The sequence below is a fragment of the Hibiscus syriacus genome, unplaced genomic scaffold (assembly GCF_006381635.1).
Source record: "Hibiscus syriacus cultivar Baekdansim isolate YM2019G1 unplaced genomic scaffold, ASM638163v2 tig00000913_pilon, whole genome shotgun sequence".
NCBI lineage: Eukaryota > Viridiplantae > Streptophyta > Magnoliopsida > Malvales > Malvaceae > Hibiscus > Hibiscus syriacus.
Window position 1 is genome coordinate 10,976 of NW_024061832.1, and position 16,209 is coordinate 27,184.

Sequence of the window (16,209 nt, forward strand, 5' to 3'; positions counted from 1 at the left end):
ACGATACAGAAAGGCCATCAATGAGTCGGACATCATGAATCGGAACTTCGAGGAAGCTTCGGCGAACTTGAAGGAACGATTATCATCAAAGGCAATCGAGGTGCTCAATCTGAAGAAGCAGCTTGCGGCTGTAGGGGCTAGACAATGATCCAATCATCACTTCCGTATGATTATTACTATCTGTAATTATTAAATGTAAAATACTATTGCATTATTATGAATACGAGTAATTTATGAGAACTGAATCAAAATCAAAGTTATTTGCAAACTATGATTATTTCATTAACTTCGTATGTGTTTCTATTTTGATCACTCAACTAATTATTAAGAATTTGTGTTAAAAATGAATTTCAAAAGTTGAGTGATAAAATTGGAAAATTATAAAGCTAGGTAAACAAAATAGAAACACTATAAAAGTTGAGTGATTAAATGTGTAGTTTACTCTTAAAAACGAATTGGATGGTATATAGTACAATTTGAAGTGATAAAATAGATGAAAAATGTTTTGAGGTACCTGGTTATTATTTTTTTGAGTTAATTTGAGGTATGTAAAATTTAGTATTTATTTAAAGATTATTTTTAATTTTTTGATATTGAACGCTTACACCTTTAATATTTTATATATTTGAATTTGAATTTTCAAGAAATAATAATAATTACTCTACTATAGAGATCACTTAGTTTGTGCTTAAAATTTTAATTTTATTAATAAAAAAATAAAATTTTAATTATAGAACTGGATGCCACTTTTAAGGGGCACGAGTTCAATTCGTCCTGGCACGCTTTGCCTCCAATTGACCATTCTTCGTCAACGGTCCTTAAAATATCATCATTTCTACAATTTGGTCCTCTAAGTCTCTAAGCCCATTTCTAGGGGTGCTTAATGAGTTGAGCAGTTCGAACTCGACACGGTCAAAACTCGATAAAAGCTCGAATCGGGTTGACTCGACTTGAGATCTTAACGAGCTGAATTGAGTAAAGTCCAACTCGACTAGAAAAATTCACGAATAGCTCTTTAATTTTTTAATAATTTTTTATTAGTTATTTTAAAAATTTATTTCATTAAAAAATTACTAATTTACTAGTAGATAATAACAACATAATAAATGGTTAATCTATTAATTTATAGTATTAGTAGATTTTACATATAGTTAAAAAATAAGATAAAAATTACAGTGAACTTAACGAGGAACTAGTTGAGCAATGGGCTTAACGAGCACGAGTCGAGCAACAAGTTTTTTTTAACGAGTACGAGTCAAGCAGAATTTTAACGAACAACGAGTCGAGTCGAATAACAAAACTTTTAACAGGCACGAGTCGAGCAATGTTCAACTCATGATCGACTTGCTTGATAAGTGCTCCTACCCATTCCATCATCATTCTATGAATGGCATCCGCCAGGCACGTGGCCTCATAGGTAATGCAAGAGCAAGTAAGCGAAAAGCCAACTTCAGCAACATGCATGGCATTCACCACATGAGCAACCCATAAGCAAACAAGTGGAAAAAAATCAATTGTAAAAAGGGTTATATAAACCCAAGTGAACGGTACCAAGAAAGGGAGGTCCCCACTTTTCGAAGGAAAAAACGTTGTAAGCATTGGCTTCCCCTCCTCGGTTTTACACAGATAATCAATACCAATAAAAAAAAAAAAAGAAGCGTTGAAACCGAGCTTAGAATGGTTACCTTAGAAGGTTAGCCTCTATGGTAGTCTCTTCGACTATTTGTGTCGTTCGGGATCTCACTATCGGGAGGGAAAGAATCTACCTTTAGGTCGTCGGAAATCCATGACTTTCTCTCTGACAATAATTTAATTGTTGATATTTAAGGGAATGGATGACGTGACAGTTAAAAACAAAGGTATAATTATTGGGTTGGTCCTTAATATTTACACGTAAAGGCAAGTGCAATGCTTGTGGTACAAGTTTTAGGACCGAATTGGCACACACATGGAAGGATTGTGCACTTGCTTTGCATATGAAATGCAGTTGCTTGGCATAAATGCGATGAACATTCTTTTGACATTTGCTTATCAAGATTCTGATTACTATCTGCTACGACATCATTGTGATATATATGAAGAAGAAAAGATTTACAATTATATGAATCTCGAATGTGTTATTGGAGGGTACCAATTTATCAAGGCCGGAAGTACATACACACACGAAGATCATCCACATCCTCTCGCTTTCGTCGAGAAGATTTATCACTACCCGCCATGCAAATCAAATCGAGAATCAGTGCATCAATAGAACCAAAAACAACATTGTATTAAATACAACTGATCATAAAAACACTAGTCGATATTATTTTCTTCAACCAAAAAATTTAGTATCAATGGACCATTCAATCAAAGGCTAATATGATGCTAGAAATATCACATTGCAGCAATGCATGTGTAGTACAACTTATTCCATTTACCGTCTAATATGAATTCAGATCTATAGAATCGAATGACATGATCCAACTACGGATAATAAGCATACCTCTTCCTGCACCAAGAACAATAACAACAGCCAACAACGAGGCCGAGTCTGGAAGAAGCGGGTTTTATCACGTCTGTTTGCCTTCACTATCATCCAAAATACCAACCAAACATTTTTCCAGCAAGAATTCAAAGTTCACCCAAGCATGGTATTTGTCTTGACACAGGTTAAGGATGTATAATTTTAAAAGTTACAACACGAGGAGAATAACAGCACGTACTTTCACCATTTTTATAAAAAGATAGACGTATATCTGACATCGATTATAAGACTGTCCTATATCTTAAGCTAGGCTTTCAAGCATCTCCACTAAGGGTATCTAATCTTAGTCTAATGTTATGCAAACATTATTTCAACTGAAGAACATGTTAAAATCAGCATTACCTCGACCTCAACCACACATAGATTTTATTAAAGGATACTGAATAAAGATGTGGAATCTTTTCCCACTGCCTTCATGAGCATATCAACACCTGAGAAAAATAATATGGTCAAAATAGTTTAATAGACTTTTCTAGACAAAATATATATATTATTACACTACAAAATTCATAGACAAAACTAATATAGGAAAATAAAATTGCCTGGTTACATCTAAGCTCAATGATTCCACCATAAATAATAATGTCGTCAAATTCTATGCTTGGCTAGAAACTATGAGGTAACGGATTCAAAGTTAAGGGGAAAATGAAAAGTCGTGAACAAACCTCCAGGGTGAAACTTCATGTATGGAAATATATTGTACACACGTCCTTTCAGAACAGTCCACATGGAACCATCTTTTTGATTTTGCTTAACTTCACTCATTGAAATAAGCCTCTTATTTGACTGCCCTTTCAATCCTGAAACACATGATTTACATTGAAATATAGAAGAGAAATGCAGTTAGTGTTACCATTTGAGGTCATTGGGGGGAGGGAGTCCTAGAGGCGATTTCACATCATACCTGCAAGGTCAGGATGTGTTCGAGTAAGCTTAAACCAGTCCATTTGACTATAACCCTTCTCGAAAGGAACCTTGGTCCGAGGTGCAGGCTTTCTAGTAGAATTCTTTGGCTTTTCTTCATTCTTGGCTGGAGTACCCGAATCTCCGGATGCTACTTCTCTTGATGATTCACCCGATGATTTCAAATGTGAAGCATCCGTAACAGTGAAACTCAAAGAACCAACATTAACCTGATGTGGCTGTTTATCTTTCCAGGGAAAACCACCATCCTTATTATCGTCACTGCAGTTTGACGATTCGTCTTTAATGGCAATACTACCAACATCAGCTGCTAGATTATTCTCCTCCACACCATTTTGATCGGTCAGTGACCCAACCTAAACCAAAAACCATAAATTTAACTATTCTTACAATAAAATAAAAACATCATTACAAAGAGCAATACTTCTTCTTGATAAACTAAGTTCATACACGCAGCGAAAAGATATAATGCAAGGTCATGAAAACTATAGAACTTTAACTTACCTGACAAAAGGTAAAATCATTATCATTGTTGTTTTTCTCCATGATATGAAGAAAAAAGATTCAAAATTTACAAAATCAAGTCAGGCAACAACTTCTCTGATAAATTACAGCAGCTCTTTACACCATCTGCAATTACACAAACACAATCAGAGAGACAATAAAAGAATGCCATCAATCAAGGAAATAAGCTCAAATTACAAAAAAAAAAAAACTTTACGCTAATACCAAGGTTGAGTGAACGATTCAATACTCTTTACTTGGAACTCCAAATTTCAAGCTTAAATTTCATTAAAACAATAGCCATACACTTAACTTTGCTTCCAAATTCAAATACCAGTTTCTTTGTAATGCAACTTGGATTCCTATTCTTAATTTAAACAACAAACTATCTGATCCACAGAAGCTGGATTTTGAGATGCTGTCATCACATCTCATTAATTGATATTTGGCTAAATCCCCATAAGATATACTTTTCATAGATTATTTCATAGGTTCATTTTCATTTTTTCATTTAACTTGTGTGTGGCGTTACTGGTTGGGGGCAAAGGCCTCAGATTACCTTACGACCACTTCTTTCAGGGGCTGCTGATATGGGATGTATTAATTTTAGGGCAAACTATATCAAATATCATCCAACTTTGAACCATGACTTATTTATACCATCAAACTTCTAATTTTAGCACTAATGTTATGTTTTACATCCAATTATAACACTGTCGTTAGTGATTTAACAGGACAATGACATGGCAACTGTGTGTCGTGAAAGTGATGACGTGGACGATTTCATAAACTCATTTCACTCTAATTTTAGCTTCTCTAAAGTGATACAATTACAGAAGCTCTTTAACACCATCTGCAATTACACAATCAGAGAGAAATAAACACAAATTGCATACAAAAACAAAACTTTACGCTAAACCCAAATTTCAGGCTTAAATTTCATTAGAAGAATAGTCATACACGTAGCTTTTCTTCCAAACATTCAAAAACCAGTTTCTAAGTAAAGGAAACTGGCTCAAGAAACTCAGCCGCTGCAACTTGGATTCCGATTCTTAATTTACAACTATAAACTAATCCATTCAAAGACACTGCATTTTGAGATGCTGTCATCTCATCTCATTAATTCATATTCTAAAATCAGATTAAAAGAAAATCTAAAAGGCAAAAGAAAGAGAGAAGGCGATCAAAGATTATATATTAGAATCAACAAAATAATCAAGCCACCCAATGGGATAGATTTCAAGTTCTTCAAATACGGATTTAACATATAGAAAACAGAAGGTGAAGAATTTACGTACCCAATTGAGTTTTTGCGGCGACTAGGAAACAGTAACGAAAATCCGACAATAAACTAATCAAATACGTGATTTTTAGGGGAAAATAAACTAATCGAAAATACGAAGAAGAGGTTTCGAGGAAATAATAGATGGAAAATTGGAGCAATTCTGGGGATGGGGGCGGCGTAGACGGCGGCTGGAATTGGGATTGGACAGGAAAAGATCATTTTTAAAAGGGCTAAATGTAGGGTAAACTATCCCATTAGTCACTAAATAATAGGATTATTCCAATTTTGGTCACAAAGCTATAAATCTTATTGATTTTGTCACCAATACTGCCTTCTCTCCTACATAACGCCACCAGTCCATTTCCAACACCGCATCTTCTCTAGCCTTACCATCGAACCCGTTATACGACCATGGACTCAATCACCAATAGGATGGCAAACCACGAGGCAGTACATATATATCTTCCCTCATTTTTATATTGATCTAATATTTTTGTATTCACCATTTATCCATCATCTATTAAGAAAATTTTTAAATCTTCACTCGTCCATGTTATATTCTCAAATTCATGTCACGCTTGTTACTCAACTGGTTATCCACCACATATCTCGTATTCACCTGTATTTGTCTATATTCGTATGACAACTTCACAGATTATACAAGTGATGATCTTCAATTCTAAAAAAAATTATATTATAACATTTGATTAAATTAAAAGTTATGTCTTATAAAATCTTAAGATTTATAGAATAATATCTAAAATTATACCAAATTCATAATGATCCAAAATTAATATGGTGGGTAATTAGTGGGTGAAAAATGACTTATCATCTGATGTTTCGTAAGTCATTTAACGAACTTATCACTTCAAAGCATAAATATTCAAAACATTATTACTTTATATGTAATGTTAATATACTAATTTAATATCATTTTAATAAAATTATTAATTATTGAATTATATTTATTGATAATTTTAATAATATGATATTATATTTTATTGTTATAATCATATTATTATAATATATAATATTATACTTTTATTTTAATGATATATGATAATTATTAATAAAATTAATATTATTTATTAATTTTGTAAAAATAATATTATTAAATTATTTAATATATACTCTTTAAAATATAATGTAATATTCTTATTTTAATATTTTAATATTATAATTTTTAATATTTTAATAATATTATTTTAATAAATAATTAATATAATTTATAATAATTTTATTTTAATAGAATATAATTTTCGTAATATTTTTATTTATAAAATTGTAGATATAATATTTTAATAATAATATTGATATAAATAATATTTAAATAAATTATTCTAATATTTTAAAAATAATATTATTATTTTGTTAATAAATAATATTATTCATTGTATTTGATGTTTATAATAAAGAATTTAAAAAAATTATCAACCAGTGGAAAATAAATTACACAACATCATCCAAACATCGTAAAATGATTTTCAAAAAATATTTTTAGGAAATATAATTCATTTTACGGAATTCATTTTCTGGATTTTGTTTTTTTTAAACAAACGAACATTTAATGATTGAATACAAAATTAATAAATTTATATACAAGTTCTTCATCGTTTATTTATATATATGATTATACATTAAATATTTTTATAAATATATATTTTTAAACAAACTATATTGTTCACCTATATCATGTGTGTGATATTACCTTTGTTTTATTATTATTAGAGACATAAATTAGATGAGATAGATCATGAGTTATTCGAGATTGATTCAGTCAAAGTTCGATAAATACTCGATTTGAATGGAATCGACTCGAGCTCATAACGAGCCAAAATGAGCTACTTGATACTCGACTCGAAAAGCTCGCGAGCAGTTCGAAAAAAATAAATTATTAATAATATTAACATTTTCATGTATTTAATGTTCAAGTTCGAGTTTGAGTTTGAAGTTTCAATCGAATTAAGTTTAAGATTTTTTTATTTCGAGTTTTTTCGAGCTTTTACGAGCATCAGTTCATGGTTTTGAGTTCGAGTCGAGCTTGAAAATTTTAGACTCTCGAGTTTTTGAGTCGAATCGAGTCAACTTCATTTTAGAGTTTTCGAATCAAGTCAAACTCGAGTATTACGGTACTCGACTCGACTCGTTTACAGCCCTAACTATTATTATGTGTTCTTGTTGCCATTGTCATACTATGAATTGAGAGAACACATGATATTATAGGATTAAAATCTTAGTTAAATAGAGATATTATAAGTAAGTCCATAAGTTAATGTTGTACTAATAAGAGATATCATTTTGGTCTCAGTTAAATAATAAATTAAATACTAATAATTAAAAGTTAGGACTTAAAAATAAAATTAATATCACTAACAAACTGATGAAGATTTTAATATTCAATGTTCAAGTTGTGAGGATCAACTTGAAGTTTTAATATTATAATATGATATAAATTATTCCATTTCCATGTGAGCCCTCTAATTTTAAAATATTTTGAGTCTGCCTGGAAGTAGCATTACAAGAATAGTTGGAGCCAAGCATTGACAGAAAAAAATTTATCGGAAAGGGAACATGGCGGAGCTTCACCACATGAGCCACCACAACCACCCTTTAATCTTCACCGGAGACTCCACCGATCCAAGTGACGCCAGTTACGACTGCTCTGGCTGTGCCGAAGTGGTGTCGAGTCCGAGCTATAGTTGCGCGGAATGCGGCTTTTACCTCCACAAGAGATGCGCGGAGGCACCGGAGGAGATTCGTCACCCCACACACCGCGACCACCCCCTTCTCCTTCTTCCGACGTCGGAGTATCGGAAAGGAGAAGTCGATTGCGACTTATGCAACGAAAAGGTTAAGGGATTTGTTTATGGTTGTTCATCTTGTGAATTTTATATCGACTCGAATTGCGCTTTGCTTCCACACTACACTAATGTTGGAGACTTCGTCGAGATCAGCCATGTTGCCCACCAACATCCTTTGGTTCCCATTAATCCCATCGGATCTTTCGAGTGCGTTGGCTGTTTCGCCCCAATAACGAATCCTTCCTATGCTTGTTTCGATTGTAGAATGTTTGTCCATGAAAAATGTCTTGAACTAGCCCCTAAAATCAACCACCCTTGCCACCGTAAACACCAACTTGTGCTCGATCTCGATGCCGACGCCTCTGTTTGCAGCCTGTGCCGAAGCACTCGGAAGGGATTCTTTTATCGTTGTATCCCTTGCGGATTCAACATCCATGCCGGATGTGCCTGGCCACCGTCCATTATAGAAGATAAATCTCATCATGATCACCCGTTCTCTTTGTTGTTAAAACCGAACGATCCGTTCGATTGCGATGCATGTGGCAACCAGGGGAATCATGTGTCTTATATTTGTTCTACCTGCAACATTCAAGTTCATAAGGACTGCATCTCATTGTCACGCCACATTAGACTTACTCTCCATTCCCATCCCATTTCGCACCACTTTTCGCTCTGTATCGATCACAATAATTCTCGGACTCTGGATTGCAGAATCTGTTACAAGAAAATAAACACCGAGCACGGGAGTTTCTATTGTTCTAGGTCAGGCTGCGATTTCGTTATCCATGTCAAGTGTGTCTATGATAAGTGGGCATTGTATGGTGTGATTGAGGTAGAAAATCCAGACGAAGTCGAGCCATCTGATTGGTTGTATGAACTGAAGAGTTGCATCGTTCGTAAGATCAAGGAAATCAATGTCGGGGACGAAGTAATAGCTACGGAGATAGAACACGTTAGTCATTATCAGCACAGCTTGATACTCTCGGACGAGGTCAAGGATAATACATTTTGCAATGGGTGTGTGCAACCTATCCTATCATCATTTTACTATTGTGAACATTGTGATTTCTTTCTCGACAAGGCATGTGCCGAATTACCGAGAAAGTGTCGACCGTGGCATTATGCAAAGCCCTTCAGCATTGTCACGGATGGTGTTTTTCGGTGCAATCACTGTCGTTACGAGTGCAATGGTTTCTCTTACAAATCGGATGACGACGTCGATCGCATGTGCCTCAGATGTGCTAAAATACCTCACAGTTTCGAATATCAAGCGGATAAGCCATATTTCCTCTTCTTTGATGACAAGTATGAAGGCAAGTGCAATGGTTGTTGTGAAGATTCAAGGTACAATGAAGGGATGTTCCAATGTAAGGATTGCACATTTGCTTTGGATAGGAGATGTGTCACGCTACCACGCGACGCTCGTCACAAGTGCGATCAACATTCTTTGACACTTACTTATCGAGATCCCGATGACTATCCCCTACGATACTACTGCGACATCTGCGAAGAAGAAAGAGATCCACAGAAATTGTTCTATCATTGCGGAACTTGTGACAAAGCCATGCACTTCGAATGCGTCATCGGAAAGTACCAATTTATCATGGCTGGAAGCAAGTACACGTACAAGGATCATCCACATCCACTCACTTTCGTCAAGAAGATCTATTCCTACCCTCGATGCGTTATCTGTCAGAAGCCGTGTCAAGAGCTAGCCCTCGAGTGTCGAGACGACAGATGCAAGTATATTGTTCATTGGAGCTGCATAAAAATGGTTCTTGGTTATGTTGATACTGATGATGAATGATGTATGAAGCAGCTTATTAAACCACTTGATTAGCAAACTTGGTATGGGAAAACAGTGGTTTTGCTTTGTTTTGTTTTGTATTTTCCCTTGTCTTTGTATTATTTTTTATGGTATTAGCAAGCTGTAATGTTTGAGCATGTCCCTAGGGAATGCAATACAGAGGCTGATCGTTTGGCTAAAGTTGTTTTGGTTATAAATTTCAAACTCGTTGTAAGCTCTTTGTTTTTTAGTGGCATGCTTTTAGATTAGTTGTTCTAAAGACATCAATAGTAGGGGATCTTTGGACTCTGCATATATAGGGGTGACAATTTAATCCGAAATGGACGGGTTTTGATTGAACTTGATTTTTATAAAAAAATCGACTTCCAGTCAGGTCGGTTCGAATTTTTTAAGGGATTGAGGTCAGGTGGAGAGTGAAAAAACTTCACCCTGACCCGACCCGAGGATATAATGTAGTTTCTTTAAAATAATAATAATTAAGTTCTTATTTTATATCAAGTCGGGTCGGGTCGAACAGAATATATATATATTCGAGTTGGGTCAGGTGAAATATATATAATTTTCAGACAAGGACAGGTTGGGATGGAGAATACATGTTTTTGGGTCGGGTAGAACTGACCAAAAATTCGACCCCACCCGACCTCTTGTCATCACCATTCATATCCAAACATTAGTCAATATATTTTAGGGTAAAGTACACAAATGGTCATTGATTATAGGGTATTACTTTATTAAGTCTATCGATTATTAAAAGTTACAAAATGTTTCTCCAACTATAGAGTGTTGCTTTGTTGACTCACTCAACTATTAAAAGTAACAAAATAGTCACTCGACTATTCATATGTTCCAAGCTCGCCACTTTTCGTTAAAAATTGGCGGTCGTCTGAGCTAGACATTAACATGATGATTAAGATATGAATATAATAGTCGTTTGAGATTCTAGGATCATATTTTATTATATCACAATCAGCAGGTTAACATAGAAAACGACGGGTTTGAAATATATGACTAGTCGAGTGACCATTTTGTAACTTTTAATAGTCGATTGACTCACCAAAGTAGCATATTATAGTCGGGAGACTATTCTAAAACTTTTAATAGTTGGGAGACTTAATAAAACAATACCCTATAACTAAAGGACCATCGGTATACTTTACCCTATATTTTAAATATACTCTACCTTAAATCTAAATTATTATTTATTTAAATAAGTATACAATTTGATCCATACGATACTATACTTACATTTCCGCTTATCATTTGACTGTTCACCCCCCCCCCCCCCAAAAATGATATTTAACAATTTTAGCATTTAAAGGAAGGGAAACCTTTTCTTTTGATGAATCTTAGCTACAAAGGGATAAACAATGTCAACCTAATAGATTTTAATACTTTTAAAATCATACATAACGCTTTGTTTTTATTTCATTTTAATACTCTGCCATTAAAAACTTAACGGACGACAACCCTCGTATGTATCATCCGTCAATCGATGAAGGCTAAACTTTCTAGCTCGCAACTTTTTTAACCCCTTTGAACATGATTCCGGCCTCCGTTTCACCGGAATACACTTCGATCTTTTCAAATCGATGATGGAATCTTCGATTTCTTCATATTTCGATCTTCGTCATCAACCGTTTGATGGGCCTGAAATTGGACTATATTATTCGAATCATCATTCTCGCGTGGTCCACCGTTCGGATTGATGGTTCGTTGACTGGAGATATGCGCCGCTAGCTCGTTCGTTAAGTTTTTAACGACGAAGTACTAAAGCGAAATAAAAACTAAACGTTGGGTATAATTCTGAAAAAAAATTAAAAGTTTAGGTAATAAAACAAACCAAACCTAATAATTTAGATACTAAATGTATAATTTACCCTAAAATACGTAATAATTTAAATTTTTAAAGGACGATTATCCCCATCCAATCTCCTTTGATCTGGTGATCATCAAATTTATTAAAAAAAATGATATTTCTTATCTATACATTAACAAATCAAGCCTACATGAAATGGCCATCAAGGTGAAAGTTCGTTTTAATAAAGAGGAAGTTTATATTATAAGAGAAATAGTAAAGGATTATTCGACATCTAATACGTATTTAAATTGCATAAATCAAACGACTTCAATAGTTAAGAGACTCATTATCCTTTAAGGTCTTTGGTTTAAGCTTCGCATACACTAGAAATATGAATATTTATCGTTAAATGATTGAGAATTTTTGAATATATATTAACTTGTATATATCTCATATTTATAAAATAAGTACTAATTTAATTTAAAACGATATTTCTTATTGAAACATCAACGAATCTTGTCTACATGAAAAGGTTCATTTGTTCTTTATTTGAAGTTTGATGTAAGTTCGCTTTGAGTGGTATTCGTAGTAAAAAAATTATTGTTTTTTATTGAGACGGGATTGATATTCGTGGTAAAGGAATTGTTCTTATTGCTTGAGACGGGGGTTTGGTTTAAGTATTTATTCGTGGTAAAGGAATCTTGTCTCCATTCTTGTCTCTCATCAACTCACTGGTATAGAGAATTTCAGCGTTTGGAGTCGCTCGTTGAAGATTGCGCTTCTAGTAAAAAAACAAATTAGGTTTTGTTGATGGTTCTTGTAAACGTGAGGATTTTGAAGAATCTTTGCACTCACAATGGGATCGTTGCAACGCCATTGTACTCTCCTGGATTCTTAATACGGTTAGTAGGGAGTTATCTGCTGGTATAGTCTTTGCTTCCAGCGCTGCTCTGGTTTGGCAAGATCTTCATGAACGGTATGATAAGATTGATGGATCTCGGATTTTTTTCTACAACGAGAAATTGAGACGTTTGTTCAGGGCGATCTTTCTATTTCTTCTTATTTGACTAAGTTGAAGCTCTTATGGGACGAACACAGCGCTTTAGTTCCTTTCTCTACATGTACTTGTCCTGAATCACAACGCAATTTACAGCATATTCTTCAACAGAGGTTGTTTCAATTTTTGATGGGTCTTAATGATACTTGCTCCGCTATTCGAAGCAGTTCTTACTTCTTCAACCTCTGCCCTCAGTAAATCAAGCTTATTCGATGATATTGCAAGAAGAGTCTCACCGGATTCATCTCACCACGACTTCTTCATTGGCAGATTCTACATCTTTCTATTCTAATACCTCCATTGGATCTTGTCGACGATTCAATGGCGTTTGCGATCACTACAAAGTTAACGGGCATCAGAAAGATCAATGTTATCGCCTCATTGGTTTCCCTCATGATTTCAAATTTACAAAACGAAATGATTCTTCAGCAGCTTTCATTGATTCTTCCTCACAAGGTTCTGCCAGTGAGCCTACTTTGCCTTCACAAGGATCTGTTGCTACTCCTAGTTTCACTCAGGCTCAGTATCAGCAGATATTGAAACTTCTACACAAAGGCTCCCCTCAGGATGCTGCTGCTAATAATATGACAGGTATTGTTTCTTGTTGTTTGTCTGTCAATTATTCTTCTACTTGGATTTTGGACTCTGGTGCCACTGATCACATCTGTTCTGATTTTCATAATTTGATTGATCATGTTCCTTGTAGCTTGAATTCTCGGTTTGTGTACCTTCCTAATGGTAAATGAGCGTCTGTCACCCACACTGGCTCTTTTGCCTTAAGTCCTGGTTGTATCATTAAAAATGTGTTGTACGTTCCTTATTTCTATTTCACGATTAACTAAAGAATTACCTTATGTGAAATGAAAACTAAACGTTATATATGGTTTTGAAAAAATTGAAAGTTTAGGTATTAAAACGGACCACAATTGATAGTTTAAATACTTAACGTGTAATTTATCCGGTTTTATTTTGGTCTAATTTTGGTTTTAGTTCTTATACCATGTTGATATTTGAGGTTCAGTCACATCACTTTAACATAAATTGACTCCTATTGAGATATTATTAGTAGGTTCAAATGAAAACGAACCAAAACTTATAGTTATATACTAAATGCGTAGTTTACCCATTAAAGTGAAGCATTGACCAAATAAACCAGACAGAAAGGAGAGGTTTTTCTGTGTTCATGAAATACAAATGTTTCAAATTTTATTGAGTTTAGCAAGGAGGAAGACGGTGGCGGAGGTGACGGCGGGGATAAAGATATCGTCGTGGATTTTGAGGTTTGCCTGCCGCTTGAGCATCAAGGCAGTGATAGGCACCCCAAATAGGTACATTAAAATGTCTTTGGCTCCAATCCCTGAAAATCCACTCTCAATAAGCACTTCCTGCAGTATCTCTTGAAACTCATCCTTTGATAATTCTCCCTCCGCAGCATCCTTGTATCTCTGTACCACACACAACATTCGAATAACTCGATTCAGTTTGAAAATGTTTCAAATAAAGTTTGAAATATAAAATAGGACTTGAACAAATCGAATAATGAGTTCAGAGTTGCGTCTCACAACTCTACATGATATATTTATATCATATGAAAGAGATAAAAAAATATATATGTATGTTGTATTTAGTTATAAAGAGCTGTTTGAATTAATTTTTTTTTTGGATAATTAACATGTTTGAATTAAAATTAGTTAGTACCTTAACATTGTACATATTTGAGTTATTGCACCATATGCCTTTAAACTATGATTCTCTTTTTAAGTTGGTTCTTCAAATTTTAAATATTTCAATTTCATCTCTAAACTATGACTTTCATTATAAATTAATCCTTAAACTTTTGAACATTTTATTTTCATCCCCAAACTATATCCTTTGTTCTAAATTGGTCCCAAAACTTGTTTCAACATTTCAATTTCATCCCAAACTATATGTATACACTAATCACATTCTCCGTTAATAAAATATTTAGACCATGCTGTACCAATATATGTTTGAAAAAAATAAAACTTCAGGTTAAACTACAGTTAAAATTAATTATATATTTGGATAAATTTGGGGATGAAATTGAAATATTTAGAAGTTTGGGGACCAATTTAGAATGAGAGACATAGTTTAAGGATGAAATTGGAATGTCCAAAAGTTTAAGGATTAATTTAACATGGATACCATGGTTTGGGGATGAAATTAGAGTATTTAAAAGCTCATAGACCAATTTAAGATGAGGATCATAGCTTGGGGACATATGATGCAATTAACTCTAAATATTTACAATTAATTTAAATAGAAACTCGAACAACTCGACTTGACTCGAATTTCACGAACTCGACTAGAATAAAAAAAATCATATAAAGTCTGAGTTATAAAATGGAACTCGTTAACTCAAACTAGGTCAAATGCTCACAACTAGTATTTCTTTTATATTTCCTTTTAATGATATAATTTTGCACCACTTAAATTTATAATATAATTCTTAAAGATCCGTACTCCTGATACAAAATCATGCGTCTGTCCTGGTGTCTCCCGTGTTAAAACTTAATTGATTCACATGCATTAGAGTAAGAGGAGGAACTCAAACACTAACCACGTAGGCAAGCTCGAGCGTTGTGGTTTTTGGTATACTCAATTGAGTGCTTCCAAGCTTTTTGTTGATTTCTCTGTCAAAAACACCATAGCAAAAAATGTTATATACATATATAAACGTCGAACTAAATAAATCAAAAGATATTGTACGTTTAAAGAGGATTCAAACTCATAAACTTACTCGACGGTTTCGCACACTGCTCGATAAAACTTAGCTAAGGTCCAATCTTTCTCTTCTTTAAAATAAGTTTTGTAACATTTTTCTATGACAGAATCAAAATCCTTACGCTTTGTGCTCCCTGCATCCATTGACAAGAAAATGATCAGATAGGTATGAATTGCAAGAATGAAAGTAATATATATATATATATATATATATCATATAGGTTCGAACACATCTTTTGCAGGGACATATGAGTGTTTATCATTAAATGATTAAGAGTTTTCGAACAGATGCTAATTTGTATTCATCGGGGACTAATCAAATATATTCATAATATCATAAGGAAATTAAAGAGAATTGCCAGAAGATGATGTGCTTTGGCCCATATTGTTCTTCTTTCTTTACAAGATTGTGTTTTGTATGGCAATTGAGGCTAAAACAGAGGGTTTTATAAGGAATTATGTGAACCCCAAAAGCAATGAAACTTGCCCTATAGGGAGAGTATCTTGCATTGGAAAACCCTAGGCATGAAGCAATGCCCTTGGAAAGATTGAAGATTTCATGCATGCGGAGAAAAGAATCTATTTAGGTGGAGAATAGTTTCCAAAAAAAAGTTATGCTTTTCTAAACCCTTTGGATTTTTTCATTTCTTGTGTGGGTTTTAGTTAGTTTTCCATAAATTATTAGGAGTTGTTACACACGAAGCCAGGATATCAAGTTAAGGAAGATAGAATGTAATTAACGAAAAAATGAAGAACAAATC

General features: G+C 33.9%; 3 protein-coding genes across 4 annotated transcripts; 1 reads left to right on the top strand and 2 right to left on the bottom strand.

Moving 5' to 3' along the window:
* Positions 1 to 2,362: 2,362 nt before the first annotated feature.
* Positions 2,363 to 5,385, bottom strand: LOC120116189 (cytochrome b5 domain-containing protein RLF-like). Of its 2 annotated transcripts, XM_039136730.1 has the most exons (7): positions 5,254 to 5,383; positions 4,780 to 4,808; positions 3,956 to 4,055; positions 3,432 to 3,807; positions 3,193 to 3,327; positions 2,908 to 2,958; positions 2,363 to 2,641 (listed from the first exon to the last, which is right to left on the bottom strand). In XM_039136730.1, exons 3-7 carry the CDS (start codon positions 3,995 to 3,997, stop codon positions 2,553 to 2,555), a joined length of 693 nt encoding a protein of 230 aa, XP_038992661.1. In that variant the 5' UTR covers positions 3,998 to 4,055; positions 4,780 to 4,808; positions 5,254 to 5,383; the 3' UTR covers positions 2,363 to 2,552. The 2 variants fall into 2 exon arrangements, with proteins under 2 accessions (XP_038992661.1, XP_038992664.1); XM_039136733.1 differs by lacking the exon at positions 4,780 to 4,808 and having other exon boundaries at positions 3,956 to 4,081; positions 5,254 to 5,385.
* Positions 5,386 to 7,811: 2,426 nt separating this feature from the next.
* Positions 7,812 to 9,848, top strand: LOC120116137. Its single transcript, XM_039136692.1, has one exon. It carries the CDS (start codon positions 7,812 to 7,814, stop codon positions 9,846 to 9,848), a length of 2,037 nt encoding a protein of 678 aa, XP_038992623.1.
* Positions 9,849 to 13,802: 3,954 nt separating this feature from the next.
* LOC120116092 lies at positions 13,803 to 15,860 on the bottom strand. Its single transcript, XM_039136644.1, has 4 exons — positions 15,808 to 15,860; positions 15,465 to 15,582; positions 15,285 to 15,357; positions 13,803 to 14,148 (listed from the first exon to the last, which is right to left on the bottom strand). Exons 1-4 carry the CDS (start codon positions 15,830 to 15,832, stop codon positions 13,903 to 13,905), a joined length of 462 nt encoding a protein of 153 aa, XP_038992575.1. The 5' UTR covers positions 15,833 to 15,860; the 3' UTR covers positions 13,803 to 13,902.
* Positions 15,861 to 16,209: the final 349 nt, after the last annotated feature.

Bases quoted from the DNA above. Each gene is read 5' to 3' on its own strand.
- LOC120116189 (XM_039136733.1), bottom strand. From the start codon at position 3,997: ATGGAGAAAAACAACAATGATAATGATTTTACCTTTTGTCAG. The intron at 3,808-3,955 runs GTAAGTTAAAGT...TTTTTGGTTTAG, and splicing joins ATGATTTTACCTTTTGTCAG to GTTGGGTCACTGACCGATCA. The intron at 2,642-2,907 runs GTATCCTTTAAT...ACCTGTGTCAAG, and splicing joins AGATTCCACATCTTTATTCA to ACAAATACCATGCTTGGGTG.
- LOC120116137 (XM_039136692.1), top strand. From the start codon at position 7,812: ATGGCGGAGCTTCACCACATGAGCCACCACAACCACCCTTTAATCTTC.
- LOC120116092 (XM_039136644.1), bottom strand. From the start codon at position 15,832: ATGGGCCAAAGCACATCATCTTCTG. The intron at 15,583-15,807 runs GCAATTCTCTTT...CAATGGATGCAG, and splicing joins CCAAAGCACATCATCTTCTG to GGAGCACAAAGCGTAAGGAT. The intron at 14,149-15,284 runs GTTAGTGTTTGA...TGTGTGGTACAG, and splicing joins CGCTCGAGCTTGCCTACGTG to AGATACAAGGATGCTGCGGA.